The sequence below is a fragment of the Melopsittacus undulatus genome, chromosome 1, assembly GCF_012275295.1.
Source record: "Melopsittacus undulatus isolate bMelUnd1 chromosome 1, bMelUnd1.mat.Z, whole genome shotgun sequence".
NCBI lineage: Eukaryota > Metazoa > Chordata > Aves > Psittaciformes > Psittaculidae > Melopsittacus > Melopsittacus undulatus.
In genome coordinates, this window is record NC_047527.1 from 97,223,030 (window position 1) to 97,250,642 (window position 27,613).

The 27,613-nt window shown below is 64.4% G+C and overlaps 1 protein-coding gene across 1 annotated transcript; it reads left to right on the top strand.

Annotated features, from left to right (window-relative positions):
• The first annotated feature begins 2,079 nt into the window (after nucleotides 1-2,079).
• Nucleotides 2,080-27,477, top strand: KCNH2 (potassium voltage-gated channel subfamily H member 2). Its single transcript, XM_034069415.1, has 15 exons — nucleotides 2,080-2,155; nucleotides 2,817-3,047; nucleotides 8,678-8,842; nucleotides 9,038-9,484; nucleotides 10,125-10,339; nucleotides 19,004-19,429; nucleotides 20,112-20,499; nucleotides 21,863-22,062; nucleotides 22,139-22,391; nucleotides 22,473-22,666; nucleotides 23,591-23,690; nucleotides 23,766-24,044; nucleotides 25,021-25,207; nucleotides 25,355-25,526; nucleotides 26,238-27,477. The coding sequence occupies exons 1-15, from the start codon at nucleotides 2,080-2,082 to the stop codon at nucleotides 26,424-26,426; spliced, it is 3,522 nt and encodes a 1,173-aa protein (XP_033925306.1). The 3' UTR covers nucleotides 26,427-27,477.
• The last annotated feature ends 136 nt before the right edge of the window (nucleotides 27,478-27,613 follow it).

A 27,613-nucleotide genomic window follows, 5' to 3' on the forward strand; every position in this document is an offset into this window, starting at 1 on the left:
CAGGAACTGGACTGGGAATGGGACAGAACTGGGACTGGGACCAGCACCTCGACCAGCACCATGATTTGAACCAGCATTGGGACTGGAACTAAGTCCCAGTACTGGGACTGGGATAATGACTGGGATCAGCACTGAGACTGGGTCCAGAACTGGGACTGAAACTGGAACCAGCACCAGAACTGGAATACAAAAGTAGAACTGGGACTGTGAGTGGGACTCAGCACTGGAACTAGGACCAGCACTGGAACTGGGACCACACTGGGAGCTCTGGGGCCAGTTCCAGCCATGAAGCAGGATGGGGTAATGGAGGGTGGCTGCTACTGCTGCTGAGGTGAGGGGAGGGATGGGGCAAAAGGTGGAGTGGGGGGTCCCTTGTGGGCAGTGGGGCTGGGGAATCCCCACCGGGGAGCACCCAGCACAGGGACACAGACCTGTGCTCCATGGGCCCTGCCACAGACAGACTCCCCAGGCCCCAGGGGGACCCTGACACCAACAGTCCAGCTGTGCCCTGACCCTGTGTGACCCCACATGACCCCAGTGACCTGGCTGGCACTTGAGCTTGGAGCTTCTGCCCACTCTGGCAGCTGTCCTGGTGTCCCAGCATCCCAACATCCCAGTGTCCTGGTCGCCTAGCATTCTGGTGCCCCAGCATCCTGATATCCCAGCATTCTTGTGTCTCAGCATCCAGGTATTGCAGGATCCTGGGATCCCGGTGTCCCACCATCCTAGTGTCACAGCATTCTAGAGTCTTGGCATCCCAGAGACCCCACACCATGGCATCCCAGTGTCCTGGTGTCCCAGTGCCCTGGAGTCCCAGCATCCCAATATCTCAGCGTCCATGCATCCTGCTGTCCCACTATCCCATTGTCCTAGTATCATTGTATTGCAGCATCCTGGGATCCCAGTGTTCCACCATCCTGGTTACAGCATCATGGTGTCCTGGTCATCTGCATATTCTGGTGTCCCAGCATCCTTGGCATCCCAATGCCCCACATCGCGGCATCCCAGCGTCCTGGCATCCCAATGTCTCAGTGTCCACGTATCTTGGTGTCCCAGCATCCTGGTGTCCAGCATTCTGATGTTACAGCATCCTAGTGTCCCAGCATCCTGGCATCCTTGGCGTCTCAGCATCCCCGCATCCCGGCATCCCAGTGTCCTGGTGCCTCGGTGTCCCACCTGCCTGGGCTTGTGGCCTTGCTGTGGGAAGGATGGGCAAGGAGCAGGCGAGGGGCAGCGGGAGCCAGGGTGGTCAGGGCACATCCATGGGCAGGGCTGAGGGAAGGCAGCGGGGGGGGGGGGAAGCCCGGGCACACCCGGGATGGGGGGACACGATCACTGCCCGTGGGCCGGGCGTGGCGGGGGGGGGCACCTCCAGGCTTCCCCCGCCTCGGGGCCCCCCCGGCGATTGGCGGCGGCCGCGCTCGCCCCGCCCCGCGGGCCCGGCTGTCAACACGCAGCGGCCGCCGCCGCCCGCCCGGCCGAGCCGAGCCGAGCCGAGCCCAGTAGGGCCGAGCCGGGCTGAGCCGAGCCTAACCGGGCCGAGCCCCGCCGAGCCCCGCCCAGCTGAGCCCAGCCGAGCCGAGCCCAGCGGGGCCAGGCGGGGCGGGGGCTCCATCCCCCCCCCCCAGCCGCTCCGTGACTAAATAAGGCCGATGCGGCGCGCGCCGAGCGGGTAGAGCGGGGGGGGCACCGGCACCGATACCCGCACCAGTACCCGCACCGGTACCCGCACCAGCGCCGGTACCGGCAACCGCACCGGCACCGCACAGGGCGGGCAGGGTCCGGGACCGGCGGGCACCGGGCGAGGGGAGGGCCCAGCTTTAACCCCTGCGCGCCCGCCCCGCATCCCGCCACCCCCGGGGCTGCGCCGGGGCTGAGCCGGGCCCGGTTCCGAGCCGAGCCGAGCCGGGTCCCGCACCCCTCCCCTCTCCGGAGCCGCCCCGCCGGCGCCGTCCTTGGCTCAAGGGCAGCGGGACCCCCCAAGGCGCGGGGCCGCCTCCCCGCTCCCGTTCCGTTCCTCCCCCCGCGGGGCCCGGCGGCGCGGAGCGGGCGGCGGCGCTGCCCCATGGGCCGGGCAGCATGCCGGTGCGGCGGGGGCACGTCGCCCCCCAGAACACCTTCCTGGACACCATCATCCGCAAGTTCGAGGGGCAGAGTGAGTGGGGCTGGGGGGGCTTCGGAGCTGGGGCTGGGGGCTATGTGGATGCAGGGAGGCCTGGGGTGGGTTTGGGGTGCAGGTGATAAGCATGGCTGGGTGCTGTCACTGCTCCCCGTAAACCTCCAGCAGCAGTACCAGGGTGCTGTGGGATCTGCCTGGTCTCAGGGGGGTTGAACCCAATGGTGATGGAGCCTCAGCCAGGGGACCCGCAGCTCACCCCTAGCCTTGCCAGCCCTCTGCACTGTGCAGCACATTGGCCCCTGGCAGGGAGACACTGATTTCCCTGGAATGGGGGGACCCTGGCATCTTTGGAGCCCTGAAGCATCCTGGGTGGGGACAGGGGAGTGTCACGGTGGCAGTGGCACCCCATGGGATCACCATGCTGGGGAACAGACTGTGTGCTGGGGTGCCACAGCAGTGTCATCCCTTTGGGGGGTCCTACCAAGCACCCAGGGGGTGATGGTGGGGTCCCCAGGGTGATGGTGGTGGTGCTGGCAGCTGGAGGGCTCTCCTGGGGAGCAAACTGGGTGGTTTGCAGCATACTGGGTGACTGGGAGCCCAGAGCTGTGGATGGACAGACGGATGGATGAAGCAAAGCCCCCTCTGTGGGATGCCGTGCTGGGGGTGCCGTGACTGACCATCCTCCGCTCTCTCCCAGGCCGCAAGTTCATCATTGCCAACGCCCGTGTGGAGAACTGCGCTGTGATCTACTGCAACGACGGCTTCTGCCAGCTGTGCGGGTACTCGCGGGCGGAGGTGATGCAGAAGCCAAGCACCTGCGACTTCCTCCACGGGCCCCGCACCCAGCGCGGTGCCGCAGCCCAGATCGCCCAGGCGCTGCTGGGTGCCGAGGAGCGCAAGGTGGAGATCTGCTTCTACCGCAAGGACGGTAGGGACCGCGCTGCCGCCGGCGGAGATAGACGGTTATTTGTGGGGGGGGATGCAGGCGGCCGTCCATCACGGGCAGACAGACCCTAGAGTTAAGGACCTGCTGAGGGGTGGCCACGCTGTGCCCATCCATCAGTGTCATGGCTGGTGTGTGGTACCGCTGTGGCTGGGAGCCCAGCACCAGTGCCTGGTGCCTCTGTGCCCAGTGGCAGCGCTGGGGCTGCATATCTGGCTCCAGGGTGGGGGTTTGTCCTGCAGCAGCAGGGGTCTGCAGCCCTCCCTGCTTCCTGTGAAGGCTCCCAGCAGGGATGCAGTGCTAGGGCTGCTGGTTGGGGTGCTGTGGGGCTGGGACTGTGAGGTGGGAGTAGCATGCTGTGAGCAGCGTGACCCCTGCCATGGGGCACTTTCAGTGGGGGATTGATGTGAGGTGCAGGGACACTGTGATGCCCAAGCGCAAGATGAAGATATGGGAAGCAGTGGGGAAACACATTTTGGAGCAGCATCATCTGGGTGGCAGGGAGGGGGCAGCTGGCAACCACTTGACCTGCACCATTCTGTGGGTCTGGCTGCCCCATGGCTGCCCCGTGGCTGGGCAGGACACTGTGAGCAGCCTCAGTGTGTGTACCATCGGGAATCAAGCCTGCACAGTCTGTTACAGCACTGCCATTCCGGTGAGGATGCATAAGGAGGTCACCAGCCAGGCTGGGCACCAGTGCTGTTGTGAAGGTCCCTGCACTCGATGGTTGTGCCAGCAGGCAGGTGCCAGGCCCTGTAGAGCCCTTTGCTTGGCACCAGCAGCCCTATGTTGGCAATGCCGGGGCTGCCCCAAGCTGCAGCCACACCAGTGCCAGCACCAGGTGTCCCGGCTCTCGCGGCAGCTGTCTCCGGCTCTCGGCACCCGGCCTCGGTTCCGGCGCTCAGAGTAAACAAAGCTGGCTCCCAGCTGCCGGCATCGCGCCACGTGGAGCCGCGGCGGCTTCAGCTCCCCAGAGCCACTGGTCTCCGGGACACGAGGTGTTTGGGGGCCCGGCTGTGGCTGGGGGCTCAGGATGGTGAGCAGGGCTGGGGGTACCCCTTGGTCCCTGCCCTGGCCCCATCCTGCCTCAGTTGCTGTGCCTCAGTGCGCTGTGATGTCTGGCAAGGTGAGTGCATCTGGTGCTGCCGGTGTCCTTTACACCTGTGTGTGGCACCAAGGGCTGGCAGGGTGCAGGCAGCACATGGCATTCCCTGGCCCCACTTGGGCAGCGCTTGATGAGTCCTTGTTAGGGCCAGGCTGATTGCTCCACCAGCACACGTGCCAGCAGTCAGGGCTGGGGCTCACGCTCCTGCCAGGCCCTTGCTGGCATTCCCATGGCCACCACACTCCCAGGCAGCATCTGTTGGTAGCTCCTATCAGCCTGCTGCCTGTGCTTCATGGCTCTGGGCAGCATCAGGCAGGTGGGGTGAGCCTTTGGGGTGCTCTGCCCCAGATCCCCCCTCCCAACCTGGGGAGGACGAGGCTTTGCATCTCCAGTCCCCCATGGGGGGCAGGGGTAGGAATGGGCTCTGTGTCCCCAAGCCCCCTGCCCCAGGTTAGGGTCCTTCCCCTCGCTTGTGCTCCTGCATCCCCCAGCGCCCTGCTCATCCCTCAGCCTGGGGGAGCCCAGCTCCCAGGGCACTGCTACAAGGCAGGGTTCCCCAGCACCTCCCCAGAGCAGTGCAGGGCTTCCCAGCCCCCAGCCAGCCCCCACCCCAGCCTGGACTCATGGGTGCTGCTGTGGCACCCAGGGGGAGGCAGGAGGGGGGGATCCTCGGGGTGATGTAAGGTGAGGGTCCAGGGTGCAGCTCCATCCCACCATTCCCAGGTGTGCTGGGCACCTGGGACCTGCAGCAGTGGGTGCTGAAGGGGGAGGCTGGTGCTGCGGCAGTGCTGCCCGTGCCGCATCCCTGGGGAGCGCGGAGTTTCCGATGGGATATTTATAGGTAGCAGCAGCAGCGGGTGCATGCAGTGCACAAGGGAGCTGGGGCTTCACCTTCCCTGATGGTTCTGGGACCTCCCAGGATGGGGGGGTCCTGGTAGGATGTGACTGTGCTCACCCATGGGGCAGGGGAGCAGGACCCATGGTGGTGCCTGGTCCCTGGGCTTTGGTGTTTTCCTGCACCCACATATCTGGGGACTGTTGTGGGGGGTCCTGGTTGCAGTGGTGCCTGGTGCTCACAGCCCTGTGCTGGCTGTATGCCGTGGGGCCAGCATGGAGGGGGGCTGCTGGCTGTGCTGTGAGAGCAGACATGGGGTGCTTGGGGACCTGCTGCATGGGGAACCCCCAAGCAACTGGACCTCCCCAAGCAACAGGGGGACAGAGCCCACACTGCTGGAGGCTCTGGCCTTGAAGCTGGGCCCCAGCATGTCCCCATCAAAACTGCCATCACTCATCCCACCAGGGCCCTTATGCCATGGCACTGAACCCCACTCCTCTTCCCCAGCAGTGCAGCTCCCCCCACCACTGAGCCCCCTCTGCAGTGCTCATCCATCCCATCTCATCCCACCGCATCCCGGTTCTGCGGTGCATGGCATTGCTGTGCCGCGGTGAGCAGCTGGGCCCCGCTGCGTCGCCAGCCGCTGCTGCAGCCATTAGTTTTGCACGACGTTGTTTATACAGCCCTGGCGCTGCCGGGGACGCCGGAAGGTCGCGGCAGCTGCGGGGGTGCCGTGTCCCGCAGGGACAGCCTTGGGCAGCCGCCACGATGCTGTGTTGCGTCTGTGCCATGGTGGGGGCCACGGAGTGCACAAAAACCCCCCAGTGCCGGTGACCTTCGGTCACCTGGGACCGGCTGCGGCACTGCGTGTGCCTGGACGTCAGTTGGCACAGGCTGGAGCAGGGAGAAAGCATGAAGGAGCCAGATGGGGTTCCCGGTGCCCTCCTGCCCGCACGAGCTGGCACATGTGCTGGACGGGTTTCCCCGGCCAAGCCCTACCAGGGGCACCACACTGGCAGCCATAGCCATGGGCTGGTGAGGAGCAGTGGGACATGTTTGCTCCTGCCAGCACTGCCAGAGTGCCCAGGGAAGGTCATGCCCTCACTGCAGCACTGGAGCCATGCTGGATGCTGGTGGTCTTGGTCCTGTGGGGCAGTGAGCAGCGTGCCAGCACCAGCATGGGGTATGCCAGGGGGTCCTGGGCTGATCCCGAGCCTGCGACAGCACAGGATGGGGATCTCAGCAAGGTTTATGTGTACAGTGTAGGGAGCAGTGACATATCTGGGGTGCCCCGGCCTGGCTGGCCCTTGAAATGAAGCACTGGGGTGTAGAGTGCAGGGATCCCACAGCACAGCACAGTGGGGGCTGTGCTGCTGGGGTGCACACAGGGAAGGGTGCATGGTGGGGGCTGTGCTGTGCTGGGGGGTTCTGGTGGAGTGTGGGGTGCAGGAGTGGGAGCACACGGTGCAGGGCAGGCTGCAGAGTGTGGCGGTGCAGGGTGCAATGTGGGGTGCAGGGGTGAGATGCAGGGTGATGTGCACAGTGTGGGTGCAGGGGTGGAGGTGCAGGGTGCACAGTACGGCATAGAGTGGGGTGCAGAGTGCGGGGGTGCGCACAATGGGCACAGTGTGCGGTGCTTTATGTGGGGCTGCACTGTGGGGTGCGTGGTGTCGAGGTGCAGGAAGTGCTGTGCAAGATGTCGGGGTGCCCGGGGCAGTGTGTGTGGGGATGGGGTCTCTCACATTCCCCCGTGATCCCCCGCCCGGTGCTGCGCCCTGGCGGTGGCGGGGAGCAGCGCAGCCCCGGCTGGAGAGGGGCTGTGGGGGTGAAGGGGTGCAGGGAGACAGAAGGGAGTGGTTGGGGGGGGGGGGGTACATGTATCTGTGAGGTGCAGGGAGGGAGGCTGTGGATGGATTGGGGGCGCAGGTCTAACGGGCTGTCCGTGCTTTTGGGGTGCGAGGTGCACCCTCAGCAGGACAACCCCCCCCCTCCTCCCTTTCTCCCTCTCCATGTGGGACACATTCAGAGTCCTTATCATTCGTGGCCGGGTTCCCCAAGTCCAAAGGGGAGAAGTGGGGGGCGCGTGACCCTCATTCCTCATGGGGGGGCGGGGAGGCTGTCTCAGGCTGAGCAGGGTGCTGGAGGGTCGCAGTACGGGGGTGGCATTCCCAGGGAAGGGGACGGGATGTGGGGTGATGTGTGCTGGAAGAGGGGGCTGTGGGGTGCTGGGGGATGCTGTGGGATACTGGGGGGAGCAGCGGGCTCAGCGCATCCCCAGGCCATACCACAGTGCGGGTGAAGGTGGGTCCAGTGTTTCGGAGCCCCCAGCCCTTCACCCCACCAGTGCATCCTTCACCCCCATGCACCCCCCCCCGCCTCCAAATCCCCGCACCCCGTTTCCCCACGGGCAGCCCGGTGGCGGGGGGACACTGGGGCTGGCCGGTGCCCGCGGGGACGGACCGGGACCCCGGGCCGCGTGGCGTGTCCGTCCCACGGCGCCGGCGGCTGCTGCCCGCAGCCATATTTAGGCATAAAGTCGGCGCGGCGGCTGCCGTGCCAAGGGCCGCGGACCCGGAGCTCGGGGGGGCGACCGGGGGGTCCCCTCCACCACCCGAGACCACGGCCGGGCTCGGGCCCCCCCCGCTGTCCCCCGGCCCTCCTGGGGTGGGGGTCCCCATGCCTGCAGCAACTGGGGCGCGTGGGGTGGGGGCCATGGGACGCTGACCCGCAGCCCAGGGCCCCACCAGCAGCAAGGTGAGGAGCGAACGCTCGGTGCGGGTCCCGCTGGATGGGCTGAACGCCGATGGGGCGGATCAGCGGCGCTAGGAGGGTGCCCGATGCCGGTGGTGCTGTCGCGTGTGGCGGGGATCAGCGGGATTAGTCCTGCCCGCGGGCGCCGGGTGGGCGACGATGGAGCAAAGCCGCTGCCGGCAGCCCCGCGGCCATGTGTCGGTGCCACTTATCCCCCACAGCCGGGGACCCTCCCTCGGCTCTGGCCCCCTGCCCGCAGCCCCACGTGCGGGCTGGGATTCCCCACGCGGGGATGGGGCCGGTGCCAGCTGGCGGCCGACACCGTCGTGCTGGGCTCCCCGGCACATGCCGGGCCCGCTGCCAGCGGGGGGGGTGATCCGGCACCGCGCTTGACCCGTGTCCTGCTGGGGCTGCGGTGAGTGCTGTGGGGCTGCGGTGACACCGCCATACAACCCCCAGTGCAGATGAGGACCCCACAGTGAGGGGGATGGGGGAGGATGCAGGATGCTGCCCCGTCCCTATGCAGGGGAGGTTAATCCTGGTTGCCCCGGCCCCCCCATCCCAGCTGAGCTCCAGATGCAGGATTAACGCTGCAGCTGTTAACAAGTTCTGAGCGGTTTAAGCCTGGCCTGGCAACCAGACTGCCCCCAGTGCTGCTCCCCCCAGACCTCTGGGATGTTTGGGGGGTGCTGGGGAAGCACGTTGGGTTCCAGCACTCAGAACCCTCTTGTGCCTCAGTTTCTCCTTATGATGCAGTTGCAGCTGGGCTGGCACCTGCTGAGTCAGCAAGTTCTTGATTCCCTTCCATCTCCAAGGCAGAGGGCAGGGGAGGGAGCCCAGTGGGGTTGTGGGGGGTAAGAGGGGGTGCACAGCAAGGATGGAAAGCTGTGCCACTGTGGTGCTGAGCCTTCTTCCTCCCCACAGGCAGCTGCTTCCTCTGCCTGGTGGATGTGGTGCCAGTGAAGAATGAGGATGGGGCTGTCATCATGTTCATCCTGAACTTCGAGGTGGTGATGGAGAAGGAGCGCCCAGGCTCACCTGACAAGGACACCAACCACTGGGTCACCCCTGCCAACTGGTTCCCTGCAGGTAGGGCTGGAGCTGGGGCACATGGCATGGCTGGGGAGGGGTTGTGCTAGCACTGGGACTGCATTGACCCTGCTCCTATAGACCATGCCTGCTGGCTGTCAGAAGTGCTGTTCTACATGGCATATGGTGAAGGCACTGGGTGCCCATGGGTTGGTTTGATGGATGGATCCCAACCCTGATCCCTTCTCCTCCCAGGGCGCAGCAAGTCTTTCCGTTTGAAGCTGCCGGCGCTGCTGGCGCTGGCGGGCAGCAAGCAGTCCCTGCCGCAGGAGCCACCCGATGCCGTGGTGGTGGACTTCTCCAAGCAGAGCAGCGAGTCCAGCCCCGAGGATGCCCCGTCCTCGCTGGAGCCCAGCTGTGCAGTGGGGAGCCAGCCTGAGGACCAGGCGGCGCTGATGGGGGATGGCCCCACGGCAGAGCCCCCCGTCACCCACTCCTCACCACGCACCGACCGCCTGGCCCTGCACACCGCCTTCTCCAACTGCAGCCTGGCGCAGCGCAGCCGCTCCCGGGAGAGCCTCCACAGCGTGCGCAGAGCCTCCTCCGTGGACGACATCGAAGCTATGAAGGGCGAGGGTGACAAGCGCTGCCACAACCGCCACGCCAGCACCGGTGCCAGCATGCACCGCGGCTCCAGTACCGGTACGGCGCCGACAGCGGCACACTGTGGGCATTGGGTGTGCACCGGTGCAGCGTGTGGCCTCAGGGTGAAGGCAATGGGGCTGGCAGCTCATTAGGGCCAGGGCTGTCACCAGCACTGAGCGAGCCGCCGGCAGTGCCGACCCACGGCTGCCGTGCACTCGTCACTGTCAGGCTCCTCATCGCTGTAATGCTTGGTGCCAGCGGCTTCGATGTGTGATGGGGCCTCCCCATCACCTGGTGTGGGTGATCTGGGGCAGCCCTGAGCCCCACAAGGCACCAAGCTCCCCATGCCTGGTGGGGAACCACAGGCACCTCGGTGCATACCCCTGCCTGGTGGGGTTGGGGGGCTGCCCTCTCGTTCTCCAGCCCATGCACAGCCCCCCATTAGGAGAGGGGAGTATAATTATATTAACATAAATGAAAACATGATGTTGGGTGTTGCAAAACCGAAATGTAGGTTCCCCCAGCCCAGAGCTCCCCTCTCCCCCTGCCTGCCATGGGACCTCCCAGCCCTAGAACTCCCCTTACCTGCCAAGGGAACCCTCTCTAACCCCAGGGCTCCCCTTGCCTGCCTTGGGACCCCCAGCCCTGGATAGCAGCAGGGCCGTGGCTCCCTCATGGTGACGGTCCCCCTGCCCAGGGGCCATGACCACGGTCCGGAGCGCCCTGCTGAACTCCACCTCGGACTCGGACCTGATGCGCTACCGGGCCATCAGCAAGATCCCCCAGATCACCCTCAACTTCGTGGACTTCAAGGCGGATGCGTTCCTGGCCGCGCCGCCTGGCGAGAAGGAGATCATCGCCCCCACCAAGCTGAAGGACCGTACCCACAACGTCACTGAGAAGGTCACCCAGGTGAGCCCGCGGGTGACCGGTGCCTGACAGAGGTGGTCGAGCAGTGCTTGGGGTATGGCTGGAGCCCAGAGGTTGCTCTGCACAGGTGCTGGCTGCCCGAGCTCATGGGGAAGTGCTGGAGCATGCAGGGTGATGCCAGAGTTCATAGGATGGTGCACAGGGCGATGGATGCTAGAGCATGCAGGATGATGGAGCTCACAGGATAATGATGGAGTGTGCAGGTGAGTGCCGAAGCTCTCAGGATGCTGGAACTTGCAGGATGCTGGAGGTCACAGGGTGATGCTGGAATGTGCAGGGAACACAGGGAGGGGCTGAAACTTGGAGGATGATGCCAGAGCTCACAGGATGGTGCTTGGAGCTTGCAAGGCAATTCTGGAGCTTGCAGGAGGATGCTTGGAGTTCATAGAGTGATGTTTGGAGCTCACAGGATGATGTTTCAAGCTCATAGAGTGATGCTTGGAGCTCACAGGGTGATGCTTGGAGCTTGCAGGGTAATGCTGAAGCATGCAGGGCAGTGCTGGAGCTCCTAGGGTGGTGTTAGAAGGTGCTGAAGGCTGCTGGAGCAATCTGAGGCCATGGCTATGTCCCCAGGGTGCCCCAGGAGGGGCAGCTCACACAGGGCATGCTGGGGCTGCCGCTGGCTGTGTTGGGGCTTTTGTCCCCTATACCCTGAGATCCACAGGGTCCCACTTGCTCCCTTTGGGGTGATGCTGTGGCAGGGTGAAGGGACAGGTGCCATGGTGGGGTAGCACATGGCTGGGACAGGCCCTGTGCCTTGCTGGGGTCACCAGCGTGTTTCCAGCAGGAAGCACGGGGCAGCCCCCCCTAGCTGGGACATCCCTCAGCCCTGGCTCCATCCCCGTGCAGGCACAGGCCCCGGTGTCACGGCAGGCTGCCGGGGGTGCCGGGGGGATACGATGGTGTCTAATCCTTGGCACATTGTGTAACTGCCATCTGGCTGTTGGGAGCAGGCGGCCGCTACTGCTTAATTACACCCTGATTCCGGCTCCCACTAATGAACTGAGGGCTCCCAGGATCCCTGTCCATCCATCCATCCATCCAGCCCTGGCACAGGGCTGCCTCAGTCCTGAGGCAGAGGGGATGGGGAGCAGGGAACCCCCTCCGCCTCATCCGCATCTCCCCCGGGGCAGTCCCACTTCTGCCATCACTTCTCCCTGGGGTCCCCAGCAGCTGGCGGGGGCTGGAGCTGCCCCAGTGCATCTGTCTGTGCTCCAGCCTCTGAGCAGCCCCAGCCCCCCCTGCCTGCATCTGCTCGCACACGTGAGGGGGACCCATGTGGGACCCCAGCTCCCACAGGGACCTCCCAGCCCTGCTGCGGGGGGACACCCAGCCCTGTTCCCCTCACCAGAGCAGACCCCTGTATGGGGTTGGGGGACCCCAACCTGGTGAGCACAAGACTGGGTCCCCTCAAGTCCCCTTCCCACCCCCGGTAGGACGCCGCTGGCCTTCCCTGCTCCTCTCCAGTGTGCTAATGAGCAGCATCCCAATTGCCTCTGCTGTGTAATTAATTCTGATGCTGTGCTGGCAGCCGCTGGGCAGGCAGCTGCCTGCACCAGCCCTGGTCATCCCCTTCTGCCTGTAACCACTGTCAGTCACTGCACAGTACCTGGTGGATGGGGGGACATGGCTGCCCTCACTGGGCTGGCTCTGCCTCATGGCACTGGGATGGGGTCTTGGCTGTGCTGCAGCCACACCATGCTCCCTAGGGTGGTAACACCCATTGCTGCCCACAGCTCCCGTCAAGGTCACCATGCTCTCAGGCCCACTGCCTGGCCCCAGCCAGACGTGCTGTGGCAGCGTGGTGGGGACAGGCACGGGATCAGGGTCTGGCGTGGCTGGGCTGGTGCAAGGCCCCACTGCCGAACAGGGATGGTGATGCTGCAGTGTCCTGTGGTAGCCCCACGGTAGCCCAGCTCCCCCCTGAGGTGGGGCAGGATGGTGCTGGGGCAGGATGATGCAGGCACCGTGCCTGACCCATTTGAGAGCTGGTGTCCGGTGTGGTGTGGCGGTGGTAGAGGATGTGCTGCTGCCTCCCATGGTGGGAGGCTGAGATGGGCATGTCTGGAGGGTCCCCAGCCCCACTCAGGCTAGGAGTGCCCACAGTGCCACTGGAGGAGACAGGGTGTTCCAGGGAGCCATGGGTTTGCACACTGTTGGCTGTGGGTGGATGTGAGGGTGGGGGTGCAGGGAAGCCCCTCCTTGATGGAGCGGGTCCTCCTGTTCCCCAGCTCCCCTGGGTGAGGCTGCAGCACCTCAGGGTGCCTCCTCTGCGGGGACACAGTGGTGCCAGGCGCAGTGTGTCCCGCTGCCAGGGCTGGGCAGTGGCCAAGGACACGGGGAGCTGTGGGGCTGGGAGTCAGCTTGTGGACACCTTGTACCATCCCTGTCCTGCAGAGATGGAGCTGTGCAACCACACCTCACCTCTGGGGGTACCCGCGAGTCTACTGGGGGGCCAGGGGGACTCCCGGGGGTCGGGGCTCTGCAGGAGGGTGCTGACAGCCTCGGGACTGGGGGTGCAGCGGGGACACTGTCGGGGTCCCCACAGAGCAGCAGGGCTGTCCCTCCCGTGTCCCCCGTTCCTCAGTTTCCCCGCGGGGGGTGTTCCCGCTCCCTCCCCGCGCCGTGACGGCCCCGCGGGGAGTGGCGGAGGCTGGAGCCGCGGGGGGGCCGGGGGGGTGGCGGAGGCGGGCGGCGGCGGCAGCGGGGGGGGCTCGGGGGTGGGGGGGGCGCCGGCCCCGCTCCATCTGCCGCCAGCTCGGGGCCGTGCCGGGACGGGCCGTGCCGGCTGGGGGGTCTCGGCAGCGGGGGCAGCGCGGGACTTCCCCCGAGATCGCGACCATGGCCCCGGCGCGGCGCGACAGCGGCGACCGCCCCGACGGGGAGCGCAAGGGCGGCCGCGTCCGCCGGGCTGTCCGCATCTCCAGCCTGGTGGCACAGGAGGTACCGGCGGAGGACGGGGAGAGAGGGGGGAACGCGACGGGGTCCCCCACGCGGGGAGCGGGCTCCGGGAGCGAACAGGCGCGGGGTGCCGGGGTTTCCCTGTTCCCACGTTGGGCTGGAGCCGGGGGAGACGCGGGGCACGAAGTGGGATGGGAGTGGGCTCAGCATCCCGGGGTCTGGTGGGGCTGGGAGCCGGCATATCTGCTGTGCTTCAGACAAACTCCATGTGTAGGGGCGGCGTGGGGCATCACCCACCCGTGGGTGCCCTGCTGCCCACCCGGCTGGGTGCTGTGCCGTGACCGTGATGATGGGGTTGCTGCATGGCTGCTCATCGAGGTGCTGCAGCACTGGATGTTGTGATGGCTGCCATATCCCCAGGTGGTCCCCATGGGTGTCCCGTCGACGGCAGTTTGCAGCACGGCGGTGCGACCGTGGCATGGGGTGGTGTGGGTCAGCACCGGTGTCTGCGTCAGCAGGTGGGGGTCGGGTGTTAGGGCGTGCGCACCGCCCCACGGGGACGTCACCCTGTCACAGGGCTCGTCACCCCACCCTGCCGCCGGCACCGCGGGATGTGGGTGCTGCCGCCGTGCTGTCAGCAGTGGGGTGCCTGCATTGCCTCCGGCCCGGGGTGGTCGCCTGTCCCCGGTGTCCATGTCGGGGGGTGTGGAGGGAGCTGCACCGCTGCCGCAGCTCAATGCTGTGAGTACCGGCCACTGCTGCCACAGTGGGGACAGTTGGGCATCGCGGTGTCCCCATTGCTGCCGTGTACGGTGCCTTGCCGGTGGTCAGTGCCTGCCACGGCAGAGAGCGCGTTGGGTGATGCCGACACTGGCACCCATGAGGGTGTCATGGCTTGGTGTGGGGCACCAACACTCATGATGCTGCTGCGGTTTGTGGAGCACCCTTGGGCCCCCACATATCGGTGTGGCTGTCCTGCTTTGGGTATGCTCAAAGGTGCCGAGTCCCCCATCGGTGCTGGTGTGGTTGCTGTTGTGTTTGGTACTGTGGACGCCAGGGTCAGCGTGCAGTAGGTATCCATATCCTGTTGTTGTGTGTCCGGAGGGTGCTGGAAACCTGCTGATGGCAGTGCCAGGGTGGCTACTGGGTGTCTGTTGGTGCTGGTGTTGGGTGCTTCTATTTACGTTGTTGTGGGATAAATGGACAAGCATTGGGTGGGTGCTGGCACTGGTGTTGGTGTCTGTGGCTGTTGGGTATCTGCCAGTGCAGGCGTATGGGTGCAAGGTGTCTGGTTTGGGGTGTCTGTCAGTGCAGGTGGTGGGATCTGTGGGTTTCTGTGGGGTCTGCACTTGGTGGCGGGTGGTTTCACCATGGATGTGCGGTGTCACCACAACACTGTTGTCAGCACAGGCCTAGCTGCCATGGTAAGGGGTGTCAGCAGTACAGTGTGAGGTCTCCGTGCCTGGGGGGTGCGGGGGTCGGGGGTATTTGCAGCAGCGATGGGGTTGTGCGCTGTGGGTGCGGGTGTCTGGGTCGTGGCAGGTGCTGTGCCAGGTGTCTCCGGGTGTGCGGGATGGGTGTCGGGTGCCAGCAGGTGTTGGTGTACGTGTCACCTTGAGCGCGAGGTTCCGCGTGCCTGTGCCGGGGCGGTGTACGTGTCACTGCATGTTGGCACTGCCAGTATCTGTGTCACGGTGACTGATAGGTGTTGTGGCACTGACAGCAGTCCCACTGCCTTTTGGCATCACCCTGTATGGCATCATGCTCTGCTGGGCCAGGGTCTGGGCTGAGGGCTTAGGATGCGTGTGTCTGTTGGGCATCAGGATGCGTGGCTGGGCACATAGGTGGAGATGCTCCAGCCCCTCGCCATGCCTTCCTCAAGGCCTACATGGTAGGGGGTGGAGGATGTCCCCACGGCAGGGGGAGGCTGGGGACTTCACTGTGGCTGAGAGGGACAGGCTCTCTCCTCTTGTGGGGGATGGTTGGGCCTGTCCCCATAGCTGGGGGTCAGTGGACTATGGGCTCTCCCCACAGCTGGGGGTCCTAGCAGGGCTGTCCCTATGGCTGGGGGAGATGGGGGGGACTGGGGTCTATTCCCGTGGCTGGGGAGGACTGGGGCTGTCCCGTGGCTCAGGGATTTCAGGGAAGGCTTAGGGCTGTCCCCCCCAGGGCTGGGGCACGGTGGGGTTGTTGTCCCCTGTGGTGGTGCAGCACTGAGGGTGTTCCAGGTGCTGCCTCCCTAGTATCAGGGCTGGGACAGGGCCACATTGTGGGGGGTATCCGGATGCAGAGGGGGGTCCCAGGGCACCTGCCCACGCTGCCCACCCTGCCCGCACCGCAGGCAGGGATTTGTCCCAGTTTGGGGCGGCAGCTGCGTTAATTTTAGAGACAGGAGCCGGATGGTTGCTGGAGCCACCCCCCCAACCCCTGTCACCCTCCCGGCCCCCCCCACCCCGGCTAAAAATGGAGCCGGGCTGGCAGAGCTTAAAGGGGCAGCCGAGATAGGGCTGGGGGGACACCACCAGGACCCCCACAGGGCTCTCACCTGCTGTGTGTGTTATTGGAGCCCGGGGGGTGGGGGTGGGGCTCTTGCCTGGGGTTCCCCTGCCCCACTGTGTCCCCGTGGTACCCCAACCCCATGTGTCCTGCAGCACTATCATCTGCTTTCCCCAGCCCGATACCCCAACCCCCTGGGTCCCCATGTTTCCCATGATCTCATATGCCCCTGTGGGATCGTGACCCCATATGACCCCACAGAGGTGTGACCCCGTGTGCCCCTGCAGCAGCCATCACCCCTCGCCTGCGGGTGGCACATCTGGGACACACAGGGGATGCTTGGGTGCAGGCCCCCAGGAAGGGGCATGTGAACAGCCCCCATTCCATGCCTGCTCCACTGGGACCCCCCACCGCATGTGCCACACATATGGTCCCATCCCATCCCATCACGCAGTGCATGGGGACGCGGTGCCAGGGGGAAACCCCTCCTGTGGGTGGCAGCGGGTGACTCAGGGCTGATGACAGGAACCGTCATTGTCACCACGTGTCCCCGGCACCGCCACCGCACAGGCACGGCTGTTCCCGCAGCGCTGCGTCACTTCTTTGGGCTCTGCCGTGGGCACGGGGACACTGAGGGACGGGGGGTGTCCCCCTGGGATGTCCCCCACTGTCTTGTGTCCCGATATGGGCTGGTGACAGCGGTCGGGAGCTGTTTTGGCTGAGTCAGCAGGGTGGGAGCAGTAAGAGCACCGTGCAGGTGTGTGCTCATGGTGTGTTCATGGGATGCTTACAGTGCGTTCGCATGTTCACGACATGGGTGCACACCATGATGCCCTGCTCACCACCATGAGGCCGGCCTGTGTCCCCCCAGCGCCACGCACGGGTGCCCAGACAGCCAAAGGGGTGCCGATGGTGTCAGGACGTGGCAGCTGCCACCATGGTCACCGGCGGCTGTGCCGGTGCCCCACACCGTGCCGCGGCCCCGAGCCCCGTGTGTCAGTGGGGTTAATGTGCGTCGTGGAGGGGGGAGCCCTGGCTCTGGCTGCCAGAGCGGAGCAGGCTGGGAAACATTTCCGCCCTAATAACTCTCCCCTGGCTGCCGGTGGAGCGTGGCTCCCGCCGCTGGCGCCGACCCGCCGAGGGGTGCCCGGTGCCCGGCAGGAGCGGCGGCGGGATGGGTGCGGGAAGCAGTGGCGGGGGCTCGTGTGCCCGGTGCCCGCGGGGCAGCCGGCGGGCGGGCGCTGGGGGGTGAGAGCCGCCGGCACACCATGGGCCGGGCCCGGCCCCACGGGCGGCACTGAGGATGCTGGCGTCGCTCCTGAAGCTGCTGCAGGAGTTACCGGGCCCCCCCGCTGTGGCCCCCCCGCGCCGGAGCAGGACCCATGCCCGGCATCTCCCTCTGCGGCACCTGCCTGGGCCTCGATGGCAACGGTGACCGCGCTGCGGGGCAGAGCCGGGAGGAGAAGGTACCGGTACCACCAACCCGGGCAGGGCGCCCGGTGGGGCTGTGCGGCGGGGCTGCTCCGGGCACGGTGTTGGGTGCTGCCGTGCGGGTGACAGGAGGGTCACGGGGGGTGGCCATGGGTGGACTCAGGCTCAGTGTCCTCCAGCTCTTGTGGGGTAGTGGGCAGGGGCCGTGGGTCCCCCTGGTCCCTCCCCTATGCCTTAGGGTGTTGACTGCAGCATGGGAAGGGGATCCCCCACCCCCGTGCCGGGACTGGCAGGTCATGCTCACTGGGCTGTGTGGCTGTCCTGCGTTGATGTGGGGACATGGCTGCGCTGGCATCACCCCAGCTCCCGTCCCTGCCCTCAGGTACCCTGGGATCCATGCAGAACTGCTGCAGGCAGCTGGTGGTCATCAGCCCTGGAATGTCTGAGCCCCACAGCCGCTCTGAGCAGGCACTATGGGGCCAGTACTGTGCCCGGGATGCTCTCCTCTAAGGGACTGCCCGCCATGGGGCCCCTTGCCCAACAGCAATGCTCACCTAGTCCCTATTTCTGGCTGATGCCCCTCATCCTGTGGCTGGTACATCTAATCCCTGTGCTGAATGGATGGGCACAGCTGCCAGGGCATGGCAGTAACCCCCCAGACCCCCCCAGATGTGTGTGTGTGCACATATATGTGCACACTTGTGTGCGTGTGCAGCAGGGATGTGTATGCGGTGCGGAGGGGCATTGTTGTGGGCAGGGAGACCCTGAGGTGGTGCAGGCAGCACCGGGGGGACTGGCACGGTGAGAGGCTGTGGTGCCTGTGCCAGCCCTCAGCTGCGTCAGCGTGTGCCACTGGGGCTGCCGGATCTGCTCCAGCAGCAGCTGCACAGGGATTCCACTGGAGCAGGGCTTGGCATGACAAGGGAGCCCTGGCAGCATTAAGTGTGTCTGGGGGGGGGGTGTGAGTGTTTGCTATGGGGCCAGAGGAGGCTGTGGGGCAGCTCTGCTGGTGGGGTGGCTTTGTCCTGGTTGTGTGTGCCAGATGTTCCCCCTGCGCTCACAGCGCCAGCCACAAGGAACCACAGGATCCTTTCAGTTGGAAAAGACCTTTAAGCTGATCGAGTCTGACCATTAACCCAGCAGTGCCGAGGCCACCGCTAAACCATGTCCCTCAGTGCCACATCTACACATCTTAAATCCCTGCAGGGGTGGTGACTCCACCGCTGCCCTGGGCAGCCTGGGCCAGTGCTTGACAACACTTTCGGTGGAGAAATTTTTCCCACTATCCAACCTACACCTCCCCTGGTGCAGTTTGAGGCTGTTTCCTCTTGTCCTATTGCTTGTTATTTAGGGGAAGAGACAGGCCCCCACCTTGCTGCAGCATCCTGTCATGTAGAGCACTGAGGTCTCCCCTGTGCATCCCTGTGCCATCAGTACCCACCAGTGCAGCCCCAGCCCAAGGGTGCTCTGCCTGCAGCTGGTGGGTGCAGCCCCGGCTTGGGGACAGGGATTCGGAGGGGTCAGCCCCATGACAAGGGGGAATGGCTTTAACCTGACAGAGGGGAGATTGAGATGGGATCTGAGGAAGAAGTTCTTCCCTGTGAGGGTGGTGAGGCCCTGGCACAGGTTGCCCAGAGAAGCTGTGGCTGCCCCATCCCTGGCAGTGTTCAAGGCCAGGTTGGACGGGGCTTGGAGCAACCTGGTCTAGTGGGAGGTGTCCCTGCTTGTGGCAGGGGGTTGGAACTGGATGAGCTTTAAGGTCCCTTCCAACCCAAACCATTCTGTGATTCGGTGAGCTGAGCCCTTGCCCACCCCCAGGTGCTGTCGCTGGGCGCTGACGTGCTCCCGGAGTACAAGCTGCAGGCTCCGCGTATCCACAAATGGACCATCCTGCACTACAGCCCCTTCAAGGCAGTGTGGGACTGGCTGATCCTGCTGCTGGTCATCTACACAGCCATCTTCACCCCCTACTCAGCCGCTTTCCTGCTCAACGACCAAGAGGAGGTCCAGCGCCACCACTGCGGCTATTCCTGCAGCCCCCTCAATGTGGTCGATCTCATCGTAGACATCATGTTCATCATCGACATCCTCATCAACTTCCGCACCACCTATGTCAACTCCAACGAGGAGGTGGTCAGCCACCCTGCCAAGATCGCCATACACTACTTCAAGGGTTGGTTCCTCATCGACATGGTGGCTGCCATCCCCTTCGACCTGCTCATCTTTGGCTCTGGCTCTGAGGAGGTACCTGCCGCTGTGCCTTGGTGCTGCCATGCTCTGTCTGGGCTGGGTGCTGTTTCAGTGCTGGTCCTCCTGTGGGGTGGTGCTTGGGCGTCCCATGTGTGCCCCCAGGCTGTGTCTGAGTGCCCATGATGCCACAGTGGGTGACAGAGTGGGTGTGTGCTGCTCCCTGGGTGCCAGGTCTTCCCAGGGCTTCCTATATGCACCCCCAAACTAGGGCCAGGTGCCAGTAGTGCCATGGTGGGTACCAGGACAGTGGGTGCTGGAGCAATGGGTGCTGTTGCCTGGGTGTCAGGTCCCTGTGCAGGGACATGCCCATTGGTCCCACACATGTGCCCAGGCCAGAGCCAGGCATCCTTGGTGCCAAGGTGGTGCCAAGGTGGTGCTTGCTGTCCCCTGGGTGCCAGCTCCTCCTGTGGGGTCATGCTTGAGGGATCCCACATGCACTCCTGAGCCAGGGCCAGGTGCCCCTGGTACTGCAGCAGGTACCAGGATGGTGTTTGCTGTGCCCTGGGTGTCAGCTCCTCCTGTAGGGTGGTGTCCAGGGGTCCCACTCATGCTCCTAAACCAGGGCCAGGCATCTGTGGTGCTGAAGGGGATGCCAGGCAGTGGGTACCAGGGCAGTGGTTGGGGATCTCCACCACAGCATCCCTTGGTGACCCCTGTTGTGGCCCCATCCCCGTAGACCACCACCCTGATCGGGCTGCTGAAGACAGCGAGGCTGCTGCGCCTGGTGCGGGTGGCCCGCAAGCTGGACCGGTACTCAGAGTATGGTGCGGCAGTGCTCTTCCTCCTGATGTGCACCTTCGCACTCATCGCCCACTGGCTGGCCTGCATCTGGTACGCCATCGGCAACGTGGAGGGCCAGCGCATCGGCTGGCTGCACTCGCTGGGCGACCAGATCGGCAAGCCCCTCAACGCCAGCAACCCCCTCTACGGCCCCACCATCAAGGACAAGTACGTCACTGCGCTGTACTTCACCTTCAGCAGCCTCACCAGCGTCGGCTTCGGCAACGTCTCCCCCAACACCAACTCCGAGAAGATCTTCTCCATCTGTGTCATGCTCATCGGCTGTGAGTGCCCCGGGCGGTGCGGGGATGGGCTGCGGGGGGCTGCACGGGCGTGTGCATGGGTGTGAGGGAGTGTGTGTGTGAGCCTGCATTTGGGGGTGGCGTATGTGTGTGTGTGTGAGCATGTGTGTGTATACGTCAGGGAGATGCACGTGAGCACACGTGTGTGTGTGTGTGTGTGTGTCCATGAGCACATGAGTGTGGGGGGGGTGTGTGCATGTGTGTGTGACCATGCATGTGTATGTGGGGGGGGATGTGTGTGAGCACATGTGCATGTGTGTGTGCATGAGTACATGAGCATGTGTGTATGTGCATGTGAGCATGCACGTGTATAGGTGAGCAAGGGGTGCATGCAAGAATGCAGGCATGTGTGCGAGAGCATGTGTGCGTGCAGGAGCATGCATGTGGGGAGTGCATGCATATGTGTGTGAGCGTGTGTGTCTGTATGTCAGCAAAGCATGTATGTGAGCACACATGCAAGTTTGAGAGCATCTGTGGGGGTGAGTGTAGGAGCATGCATGTATGAGTGCATAAGTGTGCATTTGAGCATGAGTGTGCATGTGTAGGGGTGTGCATGTGAACATACATGTGTATATGTCAGTGGGGGACTTGAGTGAGCACACACGTCTATGAGTGAGAGTGTGTGTGTGTGTGGATGTGCATGGGTATGTATCAGCATGCGTATGTTGGTATGTGTACAGGCATGCGTGTGAGCATGTGTGTATATGTCAGCATACGTGGGGTGTGTGTGTATGAGCACATGTATGTGTGTGTATGAGCACATGCGTGTGTGTATAAGCACATGCATGTGTGTGTGAGCATGGATGCATGTGGACAAGGATGTATGTGTGCGTGAGTGTGTGTACTTTCAACTGGATAGCAGGAAAAAGTCTTCCCTGAAAGGGTAGTCAGGTATTGGAACAGTCTCCCCATGGTGTGGAATCACCATCCCTGAAAGATGAGGCCCTCAGTGACATGGTTTAGTGGTGGACTTGGCAGTCCTGGGGTGACATTTGGACCCGACGGTCTTAAAGACCTTTTCCAACCCAGTTAATTCTATGAGCACATACATGTGTGTGTGAGACTGCACGTGTGCATGTCAGTGTTTGAGTACACGCATACATGTATGGGCAGGTGTGTGTGAGCATGCATGTGAGTGTGTGTGTGTGAGCATGCACATGCATGTGCACAGCTGTGTGTGTGAGTGCACATCTGAGTGTGCCACAGAGCCAGAGTACATGTGTGTGCGGCTGGGGTGTGTGTGTGTGTGTGCTCACACGCATGTGCAGGGCTGCCGGGGCAGAGGCTGTGTTCAGTGGGTCCTGGTGTGGGTGCCCAGTGCCCTCACGCCGCTCACCCGCCGCAGCGCTGATGTACGCCAGCATCTTTGGGAACGTGTCAGCCATCATCCAGCGCCTGTACTCGGGCACCGCGCGCTACCACACACAGATGCTGCGCGTCCGCGAGTTCATCCGCTTCCACCAGATCCCCAACCCGCTGCGCCAGCGCCTCGAGGAGTACTTCCAGCACGCCTGGTCCTACACCAATGGGATCGATATGAACGCGGTGAGCGCCCTGCCCTGCTCCCCCACCCCCACCACGGCACCCCACGGCCCTCCCCGTGACACCTGGTGTCCCGTAGGTGCTGAAGGGCTTCCCCGAGTGCCTGCAGGCTGACATCTGCCTGCACCTCAACCGCAGCCTGCTGCAGAACTGCAAACCCTTCAAGGGTGCCACCAAGGGCTGCCTGCGCGCCCTGGCCATGAAGTTCAAGACCACGCACGCCCCACCAGGGGACACACTGGTGCACGCCGGAGACGTCCTCACCGCGCTCTACTTCATCTCCCGCGGCTCCATCGAGATCCTGCGTGGGGACGTGGTGGTGGCCATCCTGGGTGAGCCCCTGGCAACAGGGTCCTACAGCCCCCACCGTGTCCACCATGGCCTGACCCCCCTCTCCGATGTGTGTATTCCAGGGAAGAATGATATCTTCGGGGAGCCGCTGAACCTGTATGCACGGCCCGGGAAGTCAAACGCAGACGTGCGGGCACTGACCTACTGTGACCTGCACAAGATACACCGTGAGGACCTGCTGGAGGTGCTGGACATGTACCCCGAGTTCTCCGACCACTTCTGGTCCAGCCTTGAGATCACCTTCAACCTGCGCGATGTGAGGGGATGCAGAGGCCGGGGGGAGCTGGGTCCTGGGCAAACTGGGGGTGCTGGGGAACCTGGGGGTCCTTGTCACACGTGGGGGGTGTGCTGAGCAAATTGAGAGGGTCCTGGGAAAACTGGGGGGTCCTGGAGAAGCTGGTGAGTGCTGGGCAAACTGGGGGAGTCCTAGGTCTGGCACAAGGTGAGGGGTGCTGAGCAAACTAGGGAGGGTCCTGGGCAAAGTGAGGGGTCCTGGAGAAAGCCACGAAGATGATGAAGGGAGTGGAACACCTCCCTTATGAGGAGAGGCTGAGGGAGCTGGGTCTCTTTAGCTTGGAGGAGACTGAGGGGTGACCTCATCAGTGTTTACAAATATGTAAAGGGTGGGTGTCAGGATGATGGAGCTAGGCTTTTTTCAGTGATATCCAGTGGTAGGACAAGGGGCAATGGGTGTAAACTGAAGCATAGGAGGTTCCACATTAACATCAGGAAGAACTTCTTTACTGTAAGAGTGACAGAGCACTGGAACAGGTTGCCCAGGGGGGTTGTGGAGTCTCCTACGTTGGAGATATTCAAGGCCCGCCTGGACAAGTTCCTGTGTGATGTACTCTACGTTACCCTGCTCTTGCAGGGGGGTTGGACCAGATGATCTTTTGAGGTCCCTTCCAATCCTTGGGATTCTGTGATTCTGTGAAACTCAGGGGTCCTGGGCAAACTACGGAGGTCCTGGGGAAGCTTGGGGGTGCTGGGCAACCTAGGGGGTCTTGGGCATCCCTTGCATCAGCCCCCAGCAAGGGATGCTCAGGGCTTGGAGACAGTCACCCTGGGGTGCCCCCAAGGGTCATCCCCTAGCAGCAGCACCACACAGTTTCCTGCTGCCCCCATCATGCCAGGAGGAGGGTCTGGCTGCCCCCAACCCCGGCCCCCGTTCTCCCTGCAGACCAACATGATCCCTGGCTCCCCTGGCAGTGAGGAGCTGGATGGTGGCTTCAACCGCCTGCGCAAGCGCAAGCTCTCCTTTCGCCGGCGCACGGACAAAGGTGGGTTCAGGGTGGGGGCCAGTGGGGGTCCAGGCCCGTCGGGGCCGCGGTGACCCCCCTCCTGTCCCCCCACAGATGCCACAGGTGCCGGGGAGCCACGGAGCGGACCGCAGGCGCTGCGGCCGGGACGGAGCTGCCAGGCTCCCGGGGCCCCACGTGGGCCGGCAGAGTGGGAGCCGTGGCACTGCGGGTCCGCCCCAAGCTCCCCGTCCAGCGACGAGGAGGAGCCCCCCGAGGCTGGGCCGGGGGCCGCTGCCCTGTCACCATTCCACAGCACCCGGGCGGGCGGGCAGGACACGGTGCCCAGCGAAGCCGAGGAGCACAAGGGCAGCGACATGTGCAACCCGCTCTCAGGTGGGGACGGGCACAGGGGGTGTGGAGGGGGCCCTCATCTCGTCATTCCCCACACTGGGTTCTGCGGATCCCCAGCAGCCCCATTGCTGCAGCTCTGCCTGCACCTGGATCCCCATCACGTGCCCTGCACCTTCCCCTGCCTTTGTGCCCCTTTGGGGAGCCACATGCCCACTGCAGTGCATCCATGCTCTATGCCTTCTGGGATGTCTCCTTGCTCTGCTCTCACTGGCCGCATCACTGCTCCTTGCTCCATGACCATTGGAATGCTTCCCTGCTCCCTCTTCCATTCCTTTTGGGATGCCTCCCTGTTCTTTTTCTTCTAGGGTGCATCCCTGCTCTGTACTCTATACTTTCTGGGATGCATTCCTACTCCCTGCTCCATTCCTGCTTTGTGCCCTCCTCTTGGTGGCTTCCCTTCTCGATACCTGCTGGGATCTATACATGTTCTATGCCTGCTGGGATGTGAACACTGGGATGCATACTTGCTTCCTGCCCTCTGCCTTTTGGGATGCATCCCTGTGCCCCTCACAATGTTTTCTGGGATGCCTCCCTGCTCTGTGCCCATTGGGATGCATCCCAGCTTCTTGATCCCTGCCTGCTGGGATGAATCCCTGCTCTCTACACACTGGGATGCATCCATGCTTTCTGGCCCTGTGCCTGCTGGCATTATCCCTGCTCCCTGCCTTCTCAGATGCATCCCTGCGCCATGTTCCCTGCTCCATGCCTCCTCAGATGCATCCTCACTCCCTGTTCCATACCCATGGGGATGCATTCCTGCTGCCTGCTCCATTCCTCCTCTGTGCCTGCTGGGATGCATCCGTGCTCCCCCCACCATGTCTTCCAGTATTCATTCCTGCTCCATGCCTTATGGGATGAATCCCTGCTTCTTGCTCCGTATCTGCTGGGATACATCCCTGCCCCCTGCCTTCAGGGATACCCTAAGGTCCCCGATGTTTCCCGTCCCCTGCCCTTACAGGAGCCTTCTCGGGGGTCTCCAACATCTTCAGCTTCTGGGGGGAGAGCCGGGGCCGGCAGTACCAGGAGCTGCCGCGTTGCACCATCCCAGCTCACGCTGCGCTCAGCATCCCACTGCCAGCCATGAGTCGCCGACAGCGCTCCGAGGTGGAGATGCGCCTCGACCTGCTCCAGAAGCAGCTCAACAGGTACCTTAGGAGGGGTTTGAGGGGCAGTACGACCCCATTGGAGACCCCCAGTCACCCCAACGGGGCGACTGGGGGTCTCCAATGGGGTCCTGCTGCCCTATAGCATTGCCCTGCATTGCACACACCCCAACACACGTATCGCAACAGGTTGGAGACCCGCATGGCAGCAGACATCAGCTCCATCATGCAGCTGCTGCAGCGTCAGGCTGTGCTGGTGCCGCCTGCATACAGCACGGTCTCGTCCCCCCACCAGCACCCCGGCCCCCCGTGTCCGCTGCAGCCCGTCCTCCCCATCACCCCCATCCAGCCGCTTGCTCAGGTCAGCACAGCACAGTCTCTGCATCCCCAAGTGTGGGGCAGCACCTCACCTCTGACACATCACCCCATCCTCCAGCCCCACTGTGGGTTGGGGTCACTCCTCAGACCCTCAAGCTTGGGACAGCCCCCTCCTGTGCCCCATCCTCTAGCCCCACAGTACCCCCCAAGCTTAGGGAAGCCCATTACCCCATTCTCCAGCCTCACTGCAAGTTGGAGTAACCCCCTGAGACCCCCAAACCTGGGGCAAACCCCTCCTGTGCCACATCACTTCATCCTCCATTCCCATTGAGTGTTGAGGTCATGCCTGAGCCCCCCAATCTTGGGGTAGCTCCTCTCCTCAGCCCTCAGTCCCAAAGTGGGCTGGGGCTACCTCTGAGCCTCACAAGTTTGGGGCAGACTCACTCCTCCAGCACTACTGTGGGTTGGGGTCACCTCTGAGGACCCTAAATCTGGTGTAAACCACTCCCATGCCCCATCACTTCATCTTCCATATACCTTGCGGGTTGGGGTCATCCCTGAGCCCCCCCAGTCTTTGGATAGCCGCTCACCCATTCTCCAGCCCCTCTGCAGAATGGGGCCGCCCCAAGTTTTGGGCAGCCCCATCACCGCATCCCCACTGCCCACCGGTGCTGCCCGCAGCCGGGAGATGCCACACCGAGCCCCTGTCCCATCCCGGCTGCCCCGGTGCCACCGGTTGTCCTCTCTCCCGCAGGTTCCCAGCTTCCCGGTGCCGCTGGAGCTGCCGCCGGACCCCCTCCACGAGCCGCCGCCGCCACCGGACGTGGTGCTGCTGGTGGAGCCGCCTCCCGCCCCGCCGCGCCGCCTCTCGCTGCCCGGGCAGCTGCCCGCCGCACCGGACACTCAGCCGCTGCACAGACACTGCTCCGACCCCGGCAGTTAATGCGCAGGGACGGGGCCGGGACCCCCGGCGCGCCGGGACGCGGGAACCCCGTCCCCAGGACGCTGGCCGGGCCGGCGGGACCCAGGCCGCCGTCCCCCACGGACAATCCTTCCCTTCTCCCTCCCTCCCGCCGCGGGAGCCCCTCGGCACCCCCGTTAGCTGGCCTAACCCGGGGGCCAGGCCCCCCCTGCCCCGCGGCTCGGCTGGCCGGACTGTCGGATGCGTGCTGCTCTCCGCCTCCCCATCCTCCTCCTGCTGCTCCTCCTCCTCCTCCTCCCGGTACTGCCGCAGCTCCTTCCCCAGCCAGACCCCCACGGCCAGAGGCAGCGCGGCGGTGGGGGGAGGTTGCACGGGGGTGCGCACGCGTGTGTGTGCGTGTGTCATGCGTGTTTGCGTGTGCTGCGGGTCTGCCTGCCTGCACTCCCATGTGTGTGCATGTGCGTGTGTGTGTGTGCGTGCTCGTGTCCGGGGGGGGCTCAACGCACTGCTCCCGTGTGCCCTTACACACGTGTGTGTCTGTATGTATGTCTGCCCCAACCGTGCTTCCCGCCCGCCGTGGCACGCGTGTGCATGCATGTGCATGTGCACACCGCGTGCGCTGAGCCGCAGCACGGGGCAGGGTTGCCGTGTCCCCCCTGTCTGTGTCCCGGCTGTGGTGACCCTGTAGCTGGGGGTGTCTGTGTGTGTGCCTGGGGTCCCCTCCTTGCACCACCCACCGGTGCCCCCAGGCCCCCCCGGCTGCTCCCCAGCACAACCGGTGGCACAGGGCAGGGGGTGCAGCCCCCCAGCATCGCCCCAGCCCGCGGTGCCACCCCACGCACAGAGAAGGGGACGCCGCGGTGGGGAGGGGCTGCAGGCAGGGCCGGGGTTGGGGGGCTCCTGCCCACCCACCACCCATCCACCTCCCCAGCTGTTCGCCCCATAGCGTGTGCCGTGTTCGTGCCGTCGTCCCGTAGCCGGGCACTGCGTGTGCCCGCCCCGCTGTTTCACACCGCCCTGCATGTTGCCTTCCGCATTAGGTGCCCCCCCAATAAACCGGACGGACACCCCGGCTCCGTGTGCGCCTGCGCCGCGGGATGGGGGCACGGCAGAACTGCAGCACCACTGCAGGGACGGGATAGGCAGGACCCCATGGGAGACGCAGGATGGGGGAACGCTGCCATGGGGTGACGCCAGTGCGCACCCCA